At 40.8% G+C, this 18,547-nt stretch overlaps 1 protein-coding gene across 1 annotated transcript in view; it reads right to left on the bottom strand.

The window, feature by feature from the left end:
- Positions 1-18,547, bottom strand: part of F5 (coagulation factor V) — an 81,333-nt gene that overhangs the window by 57,100 nt on the left and 5,686 nt on the right. The window contains exon 3 of the mRNA XM_086344782.1: positions 12,997-13,119. Within this exon, the coding sequence (XP_086200908.1) occupies positions 12,997-13,119 (123 nt within the window). The remainder of the gene's footprint in view (positions 1-12,996; positions 13,120-18,547) is intronic.

Genomic DNA, 18,547 nt, shown 5'->3' with positions numbered 1-18,547 from the left:
GGAATGTGAAGTCAAGTGGGCCTTAGAAAGCATCACTACGAACAAAGCTAGTGGAGGTGATAGAATTCCAGTTGAGCTATTCCAAATCCTGAAAGATGATGCTGTGAAAGTGCTGCACTCAATACGCCAGCAAATTTGGAAAACTCAGCAGTGGCCACAGGACTGGAAAAGGTCAGTTTTCATTCCAATCCCAAAGAAAAGCAATACCAAAGAATGCTCAAACTACCGCACAATTGCACTCATCTCACACGCTAGTAAAGTAATGCTCAAAATTCTCCAAGCCAGGCTTCAGCAATATGTGAACTGTGAACTTCCTGATGTTCAAGCTGGTTTTAGGAAAGGCAGAGGAACCAGAGATCAAATTGCCAACATCCGCTGGATCATGGAAAAAGCAAGAGAGTTCCAGAAAAACATCTATTTCTGCTTTATTGACTATGCCAAAGCCTTTGACTGTGTGGATCACAATAAATTGTGGAAAATTCTGAAAGAGATGGGAATACCAGACCACTTGATCTGCCTCTTGAGAAACCTGTATCCAGGTCAGGAAGCAGCAGTTAGAACTGGACATGGAACAACAGACTGGTTCCAAATAGGAAAAGGAGTTCGTCAAGGCTGTATATTGTCACCCTATTTATTTAACTTACATGCAGAGTACATCATGAGAAACGCTGGGCTGGAAGAAACACAAGCTGGTATCAAGATTGCTGTGATAAATATCAATAACCTCAGAGATGCAGATGACACCACCCTTATGGCAGAAAGTGAAGAGGAACTCAAAAGCCTCTTGATGAAAGTGAAAGTGGAGAGTGAAAAAGTGGGCTTAAAGCTCAACATTCAGAAAACGAAGATCATGGCATCCGGTCCCATCTCTTCATGGGAAATAGATGGGGAAACAGTGGAAACAGTGTCAGACTTTATTTTCTTGAGTTCCAAAATCACTGCAGATGGTGACTGCAGCCATGAAATTAAAAGACGCTTACTCCTTGGAAGGAAAGTTATGACCAACCTAGACAGCATATTCAAAAGCAGAGACATTACTTTGCCAACAAAGGTTCGTCTAGTCAAGGCTATGGTTTTTCCTGTGGTCGTGTATGGATGTGAGAGTTGGACTGTGAAGAAGGCTGAGTGCCGAAGAATTAATGCTTTTAAACTGTGTTGTTGGAGAAGACTCTTGAGAGTCCCTTGGACTGTAAGGAGATCCCACCAGTCCATTCTGAAGGAGATCAGCCCTGGGATTTCTTTGGAAGGAATGATGCTAAAGCTGAAACTCCAGTACTTTGGCCACCTCATGCGAAGAGTTGACTCATTGGAAAGGACTCTGATGCTGGGAGGGATTGGGGGCAGGAGGAGAAGCAGACAACAGAGGATGAGATGGCTGGATGGCATCACTGACTCGATGGACGTGAGTCTGAGGAAATCTGGGAGTTGGTGATGGACAGGGAGGCCTGGCATGCTGCGATTCATGGGGTCGCAAAGAGTCGGACACGACTGAGCGACTGATCTGATCTGAGGTTGGTCATAACTTTTCTTCCAAGGAGTAAGCGTCTTTTAATTTCATGGCTGCAGTCACCATCTGCAGTGATTTTTGGAGCCCCCCAAAATAAAGTCTGTCACTGTTTCCATTGTTTCCCCATCTATTTGCAATGAAGGGATGGGACTAGATGCCATGCTCCTAGCTTTCTGAAGGTTGAGCTTTAAGCCAACTTTTTCACTCTCCTCTTTCACTTTCATCAAGAGGCTCTTTAGTTCTTTGCTTTCTGCCATAAGGGTGGTGTCATCTGCATATCTGAGGTTATTGATATTTCTCCTGGCAATCTTGATTCCAGCTTGTACTTCTTCCAGCCCAGCGTTTCTCATGATGTACTCTGCATAGAAGTTAAATAAGCAGGGTGACAATATACAGCCTTGACGTACTCCTTTTCCTATTTGGAACCAGTCTGTTGTTCCATGTCCAGTTCTAACTGTTGCTTTCTGACCTGCATACAAATTTCTCAAGAGGCAGATCAGGTGGTCTGGTATTCCCATCTCTTTCAGAATTTTCCACAGTTTATTGTGATCCACACAGTCAAAGGCTTTGGCATAGTCAATAAAGCAGAAAAAGATGTTTTTCTGGAACTCTCTTGCTTTTTCGATAATCCAGCGGATGTTGGCAATTTGATCTCTGGTTCCTCTGCCTTTTCTAAAACCAGCTTGAACATCTGGAAGTTCATGATTCCTGTACTGTTGAAGTCTGGCTTGGAGAATTTTGAGCATTACTTTACTAGCATGTGAAATGAGTGCAATTGTGCGGTAGTTTGAGCATTCTTGGCATTGCCTTTCTTTGGGATTGGAATGAAAACTGACCTTTTCCAGTCCATGTCCAATTTCTGTTCCTGCTGGTGATTCTACCCAATGCCCATTTATTAGGAAGTCTTTTTACTTTTGATAGTGGGAACATACACTATTCCTGATCCTGTGTGTGGTCTAGGGATTGTTCTGTTTTTTTCTCTTTAGTAATATTTTCCTTACCCTTAATATTTTCCTCTTGTGCATATTAGTGTAATAGCTGAAGACTTGAGAGGACCGTTCACTGGATTCTCACGAGTACTTTCTCTGTGTCTACACCATTCTCTCTAGTACTCTGCACTACAAATCGTAAGTTCCAATCACTATAAAGTCTAAATCAAGTAAAGTTTGTTTCTTCAATTCACAGAGAATGCTGGGCTCTATTTCATTTCACCCTCATTGTGCTATGCTCTGGAGACTGTCTCCAGGCAGAGGGCCCATCTCACTCTCTTGTGGACCATTCTCTCACAGTGTCTCTTGTTCAATATCTGAAAACCGTTCTTTCATCTGTTTTGCCTACCTGTCTGTTAAGCAAAAGGATAAATCTGTTCCCTCGTGTCCAGGAACTGGAGTCTGAGATGCTGAATTTCTATAAGAAATATTTTATGTTATCTTAGTATCAGCTCCCCTTGTTTAACTGCACATCATCAGGAAAATATATTCCACTCAGAAACACTCGTGTGAATTGGCATGGTATCAGCATATATTTGGGCTCTCCAGATGGGTGTGGGAAACAGCATCTGCACTCATCAGCAGTGGGACATTCAGCTGCTGCAGGAGCATGTACTGCTGTACCACATGAGGTTCTAAGCATGGAAATCATAAGACAGAAGAGTTGAGTAGTTATATCTAGATTTACTGACCCACTCTCCACAGGACACCATTCAGTGTATGAAAGACAATGCAACCAAATGAAATAATATTATAGTCACGATTTCATTTGCCTTAGAGATAAGAAATAAAGATATACTTTAATACCCTCAGAAGCCTCCAGTTTATTGTTGATGATTAAGCTTATGTCATAGGGGGAAAAAAAAAGACTAGTTGTGGATGGACCATAAAGTCTATTGAAGACAGGAAACTGAATCAGTTACTATAAGCTCAACACAAATCCAACTGTATCAACTCATTCCATCAAACTTTAAAGGGTTTTGTCTTACCCACAGGATAAAGACTAAATGTGTTGCTATGGCTGCTGAAATCATTCATCAGTTTACCCAGTCCGCCTATCCAGTATCATCTCCCTTTATACCTCTATGTTGTCCATATTTTATAATCCACAGCAATGTACTATCTCTAAAATATACTCCAAGTTTGCACTCTTCTCTGTGTCTCTCTACAGCCATCACTGTAGGACAAGTCTAGACTTGAGAACTAGCCTGTTAACTGGTCATTGGGATTCTGGCATAAGAGGAACCCCACAATCTATTTCCCAGCCTGTAGACAGAAGGATCCCTTAAAACCGCAGATCTTTCTTTGCCATGTTCCTGCTTAAAATCCTGACAGTGACCTCTTATTTCTCAAAATCCCTAACAGCAACCACAGGTCCATTTATCATCTAGCCCTTTTTTCTCTCCATTCTCAACATGTGTGACTTTTCTCCTTGTTCACTGTGTATCAGTCACACTTGGACCATGTGACTGGTCTTTTAGTTTCCCAGACATGCCAAATTGTGGCCAAGCTCAGGATCTTTGCAGATATTATTTCCTTTGCCTAGAATGTTCTTCCTCCCTTTCTTTCTTTGGGTAAATGTGTGCTCATCCTTCAGATGTCAGCTTAAATGTAAGCTTGCTTCTTCCTTGATTTCTGATTATACTGTGTCTTTTTTTTCTTTTATAGCACTCATCACAATTTATAATTAAATATATGTATAATTATATGATTAATTTCTTTTCTTCCTGCTAGATAATAATTAACTGTACCATGCACATTTCTATCACTAGAATATGAACAATTCAAAGACAGGTGCTGGATTATACTTCTTTTAGTATCTCTGATGCTTTTACAGTACCTGGCATGGAGAAGGTGCTCAATGAACGTATTGAACTCTTAAGATTTAAGGTTCCTATGGGCTAGAAGCAAGATCATCAAGTCTAAGCTCATGTGTATATCTGTTAGAATTGCGTGGTGTTAAACCAAATCAGATATCAACTTTAACTATATGGAGATACTGTGTAAGAATCTGGATTGCTTGTTTGTGTTAAAGAATATACACTTCCTGGTAGCTCAGCTGGTAAAGAATCCACCTGCAATGCAGAAGACCCCAGTTTGATTCATGGGTCAGGAAGATCCACTGGAGAAGGGATAGGATTCCCATTCCAGTATTCTTGGGCTTCCCTGGTGGCTCAGCCAGTGAAGAATCCACCTGCAATGTGGGAGACCTGAGTTTTATCCCTGGGTTGGGAAGATCCCTGGAGAAGGGATAACAACAACAAATAAAAGCTAGAGATCAAGGTGACACTGGACCAAATTTCTGCATAGAATTTGGCTGGATCTGAGTCCTGGCTGCCCCCTGCAGTTGGACACTGGCTATCTGATCACCAGTCTCTACTGGACTCAGATTTTCATTGAATTTCCTTCCTGGCTGCTGTTGGCATCTATGTTTGTGACCCTTGTGCTAGTGAAAAGCTTAACATAGGACTCTTGTATCTTCCCCGCCCCCACAGAGGATATCCTTTTGACACTGATAACCAATATTTAATAGGTTGAACTTACATTCTGTTGATAAAAAGGATGTGAGTGTTAAAATTATCAAGAGCTGAGAAATGTTAAAAGCTGAAATAGCTTCCTGTGAATAATCATATTATTCCAGCCTAAACCCAAAAGAAAAAAAGAGTTTATGGGGAAGAGTCTCTACTAATAAACACAATGAACTACCTCTGGAAAGTTGCAAAACAGCTTTGGTAACAGAGCACAACCAGGACTGATAAGGAGATTTGTCATCTCAGGTCAAACCTTGTCTACTGACCGGAATTTGCATGGCAAGTTGTTGACTGACGCTATGTTGAATCAAGCATGATGACCCTTATTCAATGCTTAATGCTTTGTGACGTCATGAGGTGAAAAAATGAAGTTTCTGGACATAACGCTTCCACTGTTCCAACTGTGATTCTACTGTATGAATTTCTCTAGTAGAAATGGCATTCATAAGCTCTCAAAAGGATAAAATGTGATATTCTGTGTAGGGTGAGAGAGAACTTTTGAAGTTTTTCCTTCTTTTCTCTGGATAAACATATGTTCAAACTTCAGATATCAACCTATATTTCAGCTTATTCATTCCATGGTATCTGATATATATAATTTCACAAATACTTAATTAAAATTGATGATACTATAATTAAAATACTTGTGAAATTATATGATTAATGGTATCATCTCCCTGCTAGGTTATGGGAGAAAATACATGAGTTTAGGAGCTAGACTTGAAATTTCTTGGTTGCACCACTTGCTGTCTGAATTTGGGGAAATTGCAGCCTCAGTGTTCTCATTCATAACTTAAGACAATGTAATCATTTTCTTGCAATGATAGTTCATTGTTTATGGGTTCTGAGGACTGAAAAATACATGCAAAATATCTGGCACTTAACCAGTGTTATGGCAACCTGTGCTAATATTTTCGTATTTTGGTTATGTCCTTTCTCAGCTGTTTGTTTTTTTTTTTAATTGGAGGATAACCGCTTTACAATATTGTGTTGGATGCTGCTGTCTGTGAATCAGTCATAATTATACATATATGCTCTCCCTCTTGAGCCTCTCATCCCACTCCTAGGCATTTTTAAAATTGACATTGCCTCTTCTGTTTTTGAAGAAATAAACTTCATACTTCTGATACAATTTATCTTGTGTTCTTAAAGTCTCTTAATATATTAATCACAGCAAATTTAGTAAGTTCCAGAGCAAGCAGAAAATAACATGTAGTCGTTACTTTCTAATCTGGTCCTCAGTTTCTCAGTTTAGTTCAGTGATGATTGTTATCATAATCATCTATGTCCCAGGCTCTGGGTTAGGTGCCAGGGCACAAATATAAAGAAGATAGCTTGAGACCCTGAGGGAGCTCACAGCTTAGTTAATAGCAGACTACAAGCAAGTGCCCTGATTGTGTTGGATTTCATTTCTAGGTTTCTTCTAGGGCCACTTCAATGGAGAAGCCATGATCAGAACACCATGATCAGATCAGTTCATCTCTAATGAGACCAATCATATAATTATATAAGAATCACTGAAGAAGTTCCAGCACATGCTAGATAGAGCAGTGTAACTGATTATCCAACAATATCAAACTTAAAACTAACACAATATTGTAAAGTTTAAGAATAAAATTAAATTAAAAAAAAAGAAAATAACAACAACAACAAAAAATGGTCAGGGTTTCATATCTAAGTTTATTTGAACACATGGTGGTTTTTAATGTCTGCCTTGTTGACCAGAGTAAATTACTGAAAATTTCAGATTCACTTGTTAGTTAAACACAGGATAAATTTCAAGTAACTGAATGAAAAATTACAAGGTGAAATATGGGCATCTTGAAACAAATCTGCATATAGGAATAGATCCTGTAATTAAACCGAGTGAGGATTACTAATGTGATAGTTTGGGGATAATTTTTCACTGCTTTAATTCTTTTCACTTTAAAGTATTTTATTTTACTTTTCATCTAGAATAAAACAAGCAAGTTGTATCTTTGATTTTTGTAAGGTATATAACATGACATATGAAATAGAAATGGCTATATAAAGGAAGCATTTATGAAATATATTTTTTGCAAATCTGACTTTGTAATCAAAATAAAAAGTTTAAAACTCTTAACCAAAAGGAGGAGAACTATCCAGCAAAGACTATTAGGCTAGAGGACAAAAAGTCCTTGTTCAGCTTCCTGCTAGAATAAATTCTTTACACAAGGGTGACCTTTTATTTTATAGTTCTCAATTCTGTTCATTTCCTGCTCTGTCTATAGTCAGCTTTGTGATTACACTTGTCATGATGAACTAATTATTTGCCCAGAGATTCTCAGGGTTTTTTTTCCAAATGTAAAATAGTGCGTACAAGCTTTGGAAAAGTGAAGTTACATAAAGGGCCGCTTTGGTCACCCACTAAGGAGCTTTTCCTCTCCATTTAATAAACTCAGTGAACTGTCTGGTGTGCCCTTAAATATTCAGAACATTCTTTTAGAGACTATAACTTAGGCACTGAGCAAATTCGAGTGCTGATGTTGTGTAAAGAGCCTAGTTTCATTGCTCAGGGCCTGCAAGGCTTTTGAAGAAGAAAGACTTGCACACTTGTCACATTTTTTAGACTTATGAGAATTATTATCAATATATTAGCCCTTACAATTTGTTTCAGATATTTACTATATACTCAAAGAAGCATCTGTAGGAGTCCAAAATATCCAGAGCAAAGTGGAAAATGTAATTGACTGCATGATGTCAAGCATTGGAATGTTTTGGAAAAATTGAGAGGACTAAGTTTTCACATAGAGAATTTGGCAACACTTAGATGCAAAGAACAATTTCTGGTGGAAAAGTTATTTACTTGTTTATGTATTATTTGGGGAATTAGCTTACCAGCAGATAGCTGAATATTATAGAACTCATTTTGTTGTGTAGTATTCACAGTGCAACTCCCACATTTAAATTGTGAGAATATAAGTCAAAGAATATAAGTCAAAGGCTTCCCTTGTGGCTCAGACGGTAAAGCGTCTGCCTACAGTGCGGGAGACCTGGGTTCAATCCCTGGGTTGCGAAGTTCCCCTGGAGAAAGAAAGGGCAACCCACTCCAGTATTCTTGCCTGGAGAATCCCATGGACAGAGGAGGCTGGCAGGCTACAGTCCTTGGGGTTGCAAAGAGTCAGACACGACTGAGCGACTTCACTTTCACTTTCAAGTCAAAGAATAATATTAATATTCCCTCAGAAACAAACTGTTAAAGGGAACTGTCTGAAACAGCTTCAGAAATCTTGCTGGACAACAAAATTTGCTCAAGCGTGTAGCACTGTGATCAAACGGTTCAGCACGTACTAGCTACAGAGTTTCTGATATTTTAGCCTCAGATTGAAATTCTTTTAGTGATAAAAAGTTTAAAATCAGGTACAGTTGCAGATATTAATATTTTATTTACTGGTTTAAAAACATATTCCTATCAAATGCATTTCTAAAAGAAATGTTCTTGTAAGTATTTTTATAAATCACAATTTGTCCTGTCAAAAGAGCTGCCCATCCTTGCCCTACGTAACATTGTACACCTGTGGAGGGCGTGCAACTGGAAGTAAGTTGAAAACACCATGCTACAACTTGGCATACAGTAACGTCTTTCCTGACCTGGACTCATATTTCCAGTCATCTCCTAACTAAAGCATAGTCTAGAATTTAAAAAAGCAACAAAGTTCCTGGACAACCAAAATAAATGTAACAAAATCCATGAATGAAAGCTCAGGGTCTTTATCTATGACAATACCATAGATAATGGGCTTCCCTTGTGGCTCAGCTGGTAAAGAATCCGCCTACAATGTGGGAGACCTGGGTTCGATCCCTGGGTTGGGAGGATCCCCTGGAGAAAGGAAAGGCTACCCACTCCAGTATTCTGGCCTGGAGAATTCCAAGGACTGTACAGTCCATGGGGTGCCAAAGAGTCAGATACAACTGAGTGACTTTCATTCACCATAGACAACGTAGATCTTCATTTCGAGTCTCTTTACTCTTAGACTACACACAATTCTAACATTTGTGAATATTTGTAAAATCTCATAGTAGATTGTAAGTAATGGTTTAGGAAGGGATTAGAATTTTACTCCTCATCTTCTGTTTTTAAAAAGTCTGGGAAAGTATAACATTTAGAAAGAGTTCTATCCAAAGTGATTTTAAAAAGTATCTTAACACTTAAAGTAAACCTCAAACTATCTGGAAAATGTTATTACTCAAAACAATTCATTCCTTATGTACTCTGGATAACTGAAGTTTTCTGTGCAATTTTAGTTCCTTTTGTCATCTGAATTCTATTGTAGAATTTTATTTCATTTGCGTAGAAATAAAATGATGAGCACTATGTGCCAAAAACTTGACATATACTGTGACTAATCCTTGCAATAACTTTAGTTGGGAGGAATTGCTACCTCATTTTATAGAAATAAAACTGAGGCTTAGCGATATAGCCAATTGCCTAGTCAAATTTAGGGTTCAAATCCAGGGGTCATTCTGGCTCTAAAGCCAGAATTCTTTCCATGGCTATCTTTTTCTTCTAGCTGATGTCAGTAGGTCTCCAAATCTTTGGTGGGGCTCAAGGATTAATTTCCAGATAAAGAAGATTGCTGTCTAGGTTGGATCATTCACTGGTTAGCCCAAGCAGCCACAAAGACTGTTTGAGTCTTCTCTTAAGCCTTTATATTGTTTCAACCTCCCAACCATTCATCTCTCAAGTATCTACCTCTGAGATAAGGGAATCTGGATTCTCTTGTAGTTGACTCAGCATATGGTTAATTTATTTCCACTCCTGAAAAAATAGTACAAACCATAGAAGGAGGCTATAAGACATAGGGTAAGTGTCAGACATGAAAAAGGAGATGTTTTATTCTAACAGAGGACACAATAAAATGAATAGAAGGCTTGCCTTTTTATTTTTCACCACAAAGGACAGATCAATCTTTTAGTCTGTTCACTAGATTTGTATCTCATCTCCAAGATAAAATTGGACTTTGCCCATTAATCTGTGTTTACCTTTCTCAGATTCATGAAACCAGGGGCAATAACCAAGTGACCAATGGAAGTGGTGGGAACATTTTAAAACAACTGCTCATAAATTATTCTGGCAGGAGGGGAGTGCAGGGACAAGTAAACAGTAAAGGAAGAGGGATAATGTTGCAAGGTTCATTCTCTGTGCAAACAGCTTAAGTGGAGTACAAAGTCTGTAACACTTAACTCCTCCCACATCTGAAATAGAACCTGCCTGGAACCTTTTGGAGAAGGCAATGGCAACCCACTCCAGCACTCTTGCCTGGAAAATCCCATGGACAGAGGAGCCTGGTAGGCTGCAGTCCATGGGGTTGCTAAGAGTTGGATACGACTGAGCATCTTCACTTTCACTTTTCACTTTCGTGCATTGGAGAAGGAAATGGCAACCCACTCCAGTGTTCTTGCCTGGAGAATCCCAGGGACGGGGGAGCCTGGTGGGCTGCCCTCTGTGGGGTCGCACAGAGTCGGACACAACTGAAGCGACTTAGCAGCAGTAGCAGCAGCAGGAACCTTTTGAGGGTTCTCCCCTTGTGCATGGCATTGCCGAATTCCTGATGCAGTCATCTGGAATACTTATAAGTAGTTGAAATTCTTCTTCACTATGTCATTATGCCATTACATGCTACCTCACCCAGAGTTTTGCAAAGTGGCAAGATGCCTGAAATTTCAGTTAATGCTTCATTGTTTTTCCTCAAGCCAAAGATGAAGTGATAATGCTAATGGTCCTGGGGAGGTTAGTTCATTGACATGAGTTGTCAGGATGAGTTTGATAGCAATTTACATAGGAAATAATAAATAAAAAGTCACTTTCTAATCCATATGTGCTGTGTGCTTAGTCACTCAGTCCTGTCTGACTCTTTGTGACCCCACAGACTGTAGCCTGCCCGGCTCCTCTGTCCATGGAGATTATCCAGGCAAGAATACTGGAGTGAATTTCCATGCCCTCTTCCAGAGGATCTTCCCAACCCAGGGATTGAACCCAGGTCTTGCACATTGCAGGCAGATTCTTTGCCATCTGAGTCACCAGGGAAGCCCAAGAATACTGGAGTTGGTAGCCTATCCCTTCTCCAGGGGATCTTTCTGACCCAGGGATCAAACCAGGTCCCCAGCATTGCGGGCAGATTCTTTACCCTCTGAGTCACCAGGGAAGCCCTCTAACCATATACTGTCAGGTAAATATTAAATTATTTGAACATATTTCAAATAACATTTTTAATCGAGATAAAATTGACATTATAACATTATAATTTAAAGACATTTTAATTGAATTACTTTTATCATCATAAAATTATCAAGTGCTTATTATTTGCTAATATTTATCAAGTGCTTATTTTATATACAGGGCTTCCCAGGTGGCCTGGAGAAGGAAATGGCAACCCACTCCAGTATTCTTGCCTGGAAAATCCCATAGATGGAGGACCCTGGCAACCTACAGTCCATGGGTTCTCAAAGAGATGGATAGGACTGAGCAACTTCACTTTCTTTCACTTTCCCAGGTGACGCCAGTGGTAAAGAACCTGCGTGCCAATGTCCAGCCCCTGGGTGGGGAAGGTCCCCTGGAGGAGCACATGGCAATCCACTCAGAATTCTTGCCTGGAGAATATGCAAGGCATTGTTCTGATATTTCTTGACCACAAACCTATATGAGATAGATATGATTACAATCCCCATTTTACAGATGAGAAAGACGAGGCACCAAGAGGTAGAGTTACTTGCCAAAAGTCACCCAGCTAATAAATGTCTGAGCCAAAATTTGTATGGGGTATCTAGTTCCAGACCTACATTGTAAACCACTCTCCTACTTAGTTCTTCTCTTCAAAGGTATAATGGCTGGCATACATGGGGAAAAGAATTGTGAATCATGAAAAGTTAAAATTTATTTTTAAATGGTGTTATACGAACATCTATTGTAGTATGGATAATTTTCTTAAATCAGTCGCTAACAGAACTCTACTCTGCTTATTGTGGTCTGAACATCAACGTAATGGAAATAATCAGAATAATATCAACAATAGGTACTTACCATTCTGTAGCTGATGTGGTCCCTTTAATCTCCACCATATCCATGATCTTCACCATCACTGTCACCATTTACTGGGGACTTACCAGGTTCCAGGGAACCATATTTAGTACATTACCTAAATGATCTCATTTGTTCCTCAAAGCTATCTTATGGAATAGGTATAACTATTCCAATTTTATAGATGAGAAAACTGAAGCTCAGAGATGCTATACTCATAGAATCAGAAATTGTAAAGCTGGAATTTGAACCTAAGTATGCTTTTAAAGTTTATGTTCTTAACCACTTCAGTATGTCCAAAATTTCAATACTACATCTATTACCATCATCACCACTGAATATCACTTATTAGATGCCACCTATGTGCCAGGGTAGCCCTGTGTTTAACTAGTCCTATGTCACTGTTTCAAACTATGGCTCATGGACCAAATCCAGCCAGCTGCCTGTTTTTTGTAAATAAAATTTTACTGGGACACAGCCATGAGCATCCATTTACATATTGTCTGTGGCTGCTTTTGTACTAAATGGTAGATTTGAGTATTTGCAAGATAGATTCTATGACTCTCAAAGCCCAAAGTATTTACTGGCTCTTCACAAAAAAGTTTTTGAACCCCTGCCTTAACCCATCTTGCAATATTATTATTCTCATTTTGCAGAGGAACATATTGGAGTTCATAAAGATTAGATAACCTGCCCATCCAACTATTCAAAAACAAGAACATAGCAAAAAAACTGAGGTCTAGATGACTCCAGAAGGTTTTCACTTTCTCCTCTGAAATCTACAAAGGCACAATTTTTATTATTACCAGTTATAGGAAAGGAGATTTCTCTTAACTTAATTAACAATATGGTTCAAAATGTTTGACACTGGTGGTAAAAGAGTTGTACATTTTCCCATGTCAGAGGGATATGATGTTAAATTCCTCTTACCTTCTGAGAATTTACTGTACTTAATTCCTTGAGCATGGATGCTTAAGGGCTTGTGTGCTTTATTCTTAAAGTGAACTTTCATGATGTCTCCAACTTCAGCATACAAAGTAGGCCCAAGAAGTCCTATGAAAACAAGGATTTAAAATATGTCTGTATTCAGGATTACTAAGACAGAGCTGCTCGGAGAAGGCAATGGCACCCCACTCCAGTACTCTTGCCTGAAAAATCCCATGGATGGAGGAGCCTGGTAGGCTTCAGTCCATGGGGTCACGAAGAGTCGGATACGACTGAGCGACTTCCCTTTCACTTTTCTCTTTCCTGCATTGGAGAAGAAAATGGCAACCCACTCCAGTGTTCTTGCCTGGAGAATCCCGGGGACGGGGGAGCCTGGTGGGTTGCCATCTATGGGGTCGCACAGAGTCGGACATGACTGAAGCAACTTAGCAGCAGCAGCAGCAAGACAGAGCTGCTAAGCAAGAAAAACATGCAGAAAACCCCACAGGTGATTGCTGTCATTCCTCTCAGTCTTGAGGTTGATGAGCTTATCTTCAATCTAGAAGGCTTTCCCAGCTCATTACCTCTGTATTCCATGCAGGCAGATAAGGAAAGGAAGGTGGAAATACCTGGCTTGGGCCCAAAGCCAGTTAAGGAAATAGAAGAAATAGTTCTGATCATGTCCACCCCATTCTGATTCACTGTCATTCCTGGAGAGACTGCCATCTTGGGTCAAGAAAGGGTGAGGTGAGAGAAGGCGACTGGCTACTTCAGATCTCTCTGCAGTGGGAGACCTCAGAGACCTAAATGAAGTCAGGGAGCAGAACTGACCATTCTGTGGCCCTGAGGCAAGTTCAGAGTCCTGAGGCAGGAGTGAGCTTGATGTATCCAAAGAACAGACCATCAATGTGGCCAGAGTGAGAAAAGTTAGGGTCACCCTCTATGGGCCATGGTAGGGACTTTGGATTTTCTTCTAAGTGAAATGGAAAATCACTGAGCTTTGTGCAGTAGAGAGACATGGTCTCATATGTTTTAAAGTTAATCCTACATGTACACACTGCTATATTTAAAATGGATAACCAACAAAGACCTACTGTATCGCACAGGCAACTCTGCTCAATATTATGTGGCAGCCTGGGTGGGAGGGGAGTTTGGGGGAGAACGAATACACATTTATGTACGGCTGAGTCCTTTTGCTGTCCGCTTGAAACTATCGCAACATTGTTAATTCCCTATACCCCAATACAAAATAAAAAGTTTTTTTTTTTTTAAAGTTCATCCTAAAAAAAAAAAAAAAAAAATCACAAGAAAGATTTGTCCTAACTGCTGGGTAGAAAATATTCTGTGTAGTGACAACAGCGGACACAGACCAGGTGGTATAGACTGGAGATAACGCTGTGTTGGGCCAGCATGTGCAGCAGTGAAGCAGGGAGAAGAGGTTAGACTCTGGGCATTTTGACAGTAGAGGCAGCACATTTGCTGAGGGGTTAGATGTAGCCATTGAGAGAGAGAAGGCAAGGGTGATCCTCAGGGTTTTGATCTAAACAACTGGATAAGTAATGTTAGCAGTTACTTTGATGGGGAGCACAGCAGGGACAGCAGATTGAGGTGCAGAAATCAACAGTGAGGCTTCACTTACTACATGCCAGGTGCTGTGCTAGGTCCTGGAGACACATGGATAAATAAGCGACTGTCCTTGTCCTTAAGGAGTTCACAGGCTCATTTGGAGATAGACATATGGTAGGAGCTACTGCTGAGATATGGGCAAAATGCTACAGGAGCAGAAAGGATGAAGGACCAACTCTGTCTGTGGAGTTAGGGCAAGAGTTGATATTTGACTCAGCTTTCTGAAGAATCATATGTTACAGTTTCCCAGAGTGTAATCCTTAGATGCTTCTGTGTCAAGAATCAGTGAGGGTTGAACTAAAAGGCAGATTCTCAAGTAAGTACTCTCTCAGCCCCAGTGAACCTGACTCTGTCTGGACGTGGGGTCCAGGAATCTGCATTTTAGAGGTGTGCTCCTGAGTGACCTTGATGTCCTTCAAAGCTTGAAGACTTGTTGCCAAAAGCCCGTTTTCAGACAGTTGACCATTCTCACTTCCAGGCCATCCATAAGCTCTCATGGGGTTGGCTTCTGCCCATAAGGAATCACAGGAGCAGGAGAAGGAAGTTACAGTAGTCATGGAATTCAACTAGCATTTGTTTGCCATGGAGATAATTGTAATTGTCCCTCTTGATATATTTGAGCACTCTAAGTCTTTACATTAAACCTTCCAGCATATCTTTAAGGTTGTTATTAAGATACTTATTTTACAGATGAAGAAACTGAACCTCAGAGAATTTAAATATCAAGCCCAATAGTATATAGCTAATTAGAGGCATAGCTATAATTTAACCTTAAATCTGTCTGACTCTAAATGCTAAGCTTTTAACCACCTCTTTTTATTGCACCTTGTAGTTATTCATTCTTTTAAGAAATACTGAGTGCTCACATTATCCTAGGTGTCAGAATTGGAATGGTGAGTAGAACAGATGTACCCCCTGCCTTCAAAGATAATAGAAGGCAAGACAGATTTTAACAAATGGTCACACAAATATTTAATTGCAAACTGTGGTTCATATTATGAAAGAAAAGAAAAGGATTCTCTGCAGGGCATTTGACAGGGGCTTCTAGGCAATTCTTAGAGGCAGGAAGGGGATCAATGTTGGAAAATGCTTCCCTGAGGAAGTGAGGTATGAAGATATAAATGTTGTTACTTTCTCAAGGCCCTGTTTTCTGAAGACTGTTCTGTCTTACCCTTTCCTTGTGCTCTTTCTCATGCCCTTAAGACAGATATCTTGGCTGACACGTCAGCCTCGATAGGTGGTGTTCTGCACGCAGAACAAACTTTCTTATCTTCAAAGCCTTACTATATGACTCCCTTGTCCAAAAAGAGGACTTTATAAATATACACTCAGCATTGTTTCGGAGAATTGCTCTTTCATGAGCTGTCCCTACACTGTCTCTTATAATCCTGTGTGGTTGTGAAAATTAATTCAATATGACACCACCACAGTGAGACTTTAACTGAAGCCCAAAGGCAAGGCAAAGAGATGGACAAGAGCAGTCCAGGGAGTAGGACTAGCATGTACAAAGGCACTGAGGTGCCAGCACACTTGGCCTATTCAGAGAACTGGCAGATAGCTGTGGGAAGGCAGAGCTTTGGAGGTAAGAGAGAAAGGCAGAAAGTGAAGCCAAAGGCATGATCAGAGGTCTCATCACACAGGGCCTTGTAGACCTCTCAGAGTTTTGCCTCTTAACCTAATAGTATCTGGAAGCAGGGGTGCAACATGGACCAGTGACCAGCTGCATTTGTGAGAAACCAGAGTGAAGGCTGAGAGATGTTGGTAACTTAGTTCAAGGTTAGGACAATGGAGATGATAAGGAGAGAACATATTAGAGAGCTGTTTAGATCACACTGTCAGGACTTGATGGGTTGCATGTAGAGTAGGGGGTGAGGGAGGTCAAGTGGCCATGGATGGCTGCTGAGGTTCTGGTTTGGAGGGCTGGGTGGATGAGAGGGCCATTTCCTGAAATGGAGGACATTGTGGCAGAGTTTTGTTGTGGGGTGGTGTGTAGTAGGCAGGATAATGCCCTCCCACATCCTAATCCCTGGGACCTGTAAGTATGCTATCTTATATGGCAGAATAGATTCTGTGGGTGTGATTAAGTTAAGGAAGTTGAGATGGGGAGCATTTCTTGGATTATCCAGGTGGGCCCAACGTAATCACAAAGGTCCTCAGAAAAGGGAAGCAGGAGTATCTGAGTTAGCAACTAGAAGATGCTACCTGCTGGCTTTGAAGAAGGAAGGGGCCATGAGCCCATGGATGCAGGTAGCTTCTATCAGTAGTAACAGGAAAAGGCAAGGAAATAATTCTCCCCAGAAGCCTCTGGAAGGAACAGAGTTCTTCAAACACCTTGATTTTAACTCAGTGAAATTCATTTGGACTTCTGGCCTCAAGAATTTTGAGATAACAAATTTGTGTTGTTTTAAACCACTAAGTTTGTGGTAATTTGTTACAGCAATGATAGGAAACTCATTTTCCCTTAGCAATGAGAGAATGTGATCTTTGAGACAGTCGTCCTATGTTTCCACCCACTGTTGTCTTATTCCACTCCCTGAGCTCCAAGTCCTAGAGTTTACACTGACCTTGTGAGAAGCTTTTTGTTTGAGTTTTTATGTTAGTTCTGCATAGGACCATGGAGTCCATAGAGCTGAATCCTCATCTGAGAGATGGTTACAAAGCCTGGGAAGCGGATGGAAAGAGTGGCGTGTCCAAGGTCAGTCAGTGATTGGGTGGCATTGCTGGGACTAGAACTCAGGTCTCTAGACTCTCGAACCAAAGCTTTCTTTTACCGCCTTCTGCAGGGCAGGGCAGCTCCCTCACTTTCCTGGAATAGTCCCCATGTCTGCACTGGTTTTCACTCCTGGCCATAGCTGACTCCACTGACTGACCCCTCTCTTCTGGCTGATACCCTCAGACCTAGCTCCCAACAGAAGCCCCCACTGGCTACTCCCACCTGCCCAGAATGCCCATAAGCCAAGTCAGGTGCTGACTGCTGTCACATGGTCCACTTCAATTTGTTACCATGGATGCCTTGCTCGGTTGATTTGTTTGTTGGCATCACATGGCTGCACATGCCCGATGCCCAGAATAAGTCTTCTAAGTAATTTAACCTCTTACTGCAATGAGTGGTTAGCAATATTTGTTTAGCCTCCCTATTTGCTTCTTCAGAATTAAAGCAAAACAAAGGGGTATTTTTACAAATGCAAACCAAATACCTTCATGCATGGAGGCAAACAGCAAACACGGCTGAATGCTGTTTGAGCTGCCATTTAGATCCTCCATAAACCAGATGGCCTAAGACCGTTTCTGCCTTTTCTTTGGTGCCCAGTGACAAATTGGGGGAAAGAGTGGCCTGTCTTGAGATTGCAGGATGGTAGCACAGCCTGTACCCAATTTTATGCAGTTTTGGAATGAAAACTGCAGGAGGTAAGCTAACACAATCCTGTGCTCTCAGGTGAATAATGTGTTGCAGAACACAGGGAAGCCCATTGTTGCTGCTGCTGCTAAGTCACCTCAGTCGTGTCCGACTCTGTGCAACCCTATAGTTGGCAGCCCACCAGGCTCCCCTGTCCCTGGGATTCTCCAGGCAAGAACACTGGAGTGGGTTGCAATTTCCTTATCCAGAGGATCTTCCTGAACCAGGAATTGAACCTGGGTCTCCCGCAGGGTAGGCAGACTCTGTGCCATCTGAGCATATGTGAATTATCAACTAGGGGACCTAACTGGAGGACGTCATCTCCTAATGGCCTTTATCAGTCCTGTGAACTATGTTACCATATTCACCACATTTGAGATCCCAGAAACCCATTCATCCTACTTTCCTTAACTGAAAAAGAGTTGAGGAAAAGAGAAGAAATTTTTCTTTAAAAATTATAGCTATTATGCATATCGCACTAAATAAAAAAGAGATGGGAAGGATAGATGCAAAAAAAATCAGCCGTATACAGTT

This window comes from Bos grunniens, chromosome 16 (assembly GCF_055505025.1).
Source record: "Bos grunniens cultivar Pamir isolate PY7600 chromosome 16, Bosgru_T2T1.0, whole genome shotgun sequence".
NCBI lineage: Eukaryota > Metazoa > Chordata > Mammalia > Artiodactyla > Bovidae > Bos > Bos grunniens.
The sequence above is the reverse complement of the archived record's forward strand: the minus strand, read 5'-3'. Positions and strand labels throughout refer to the sequence as shown.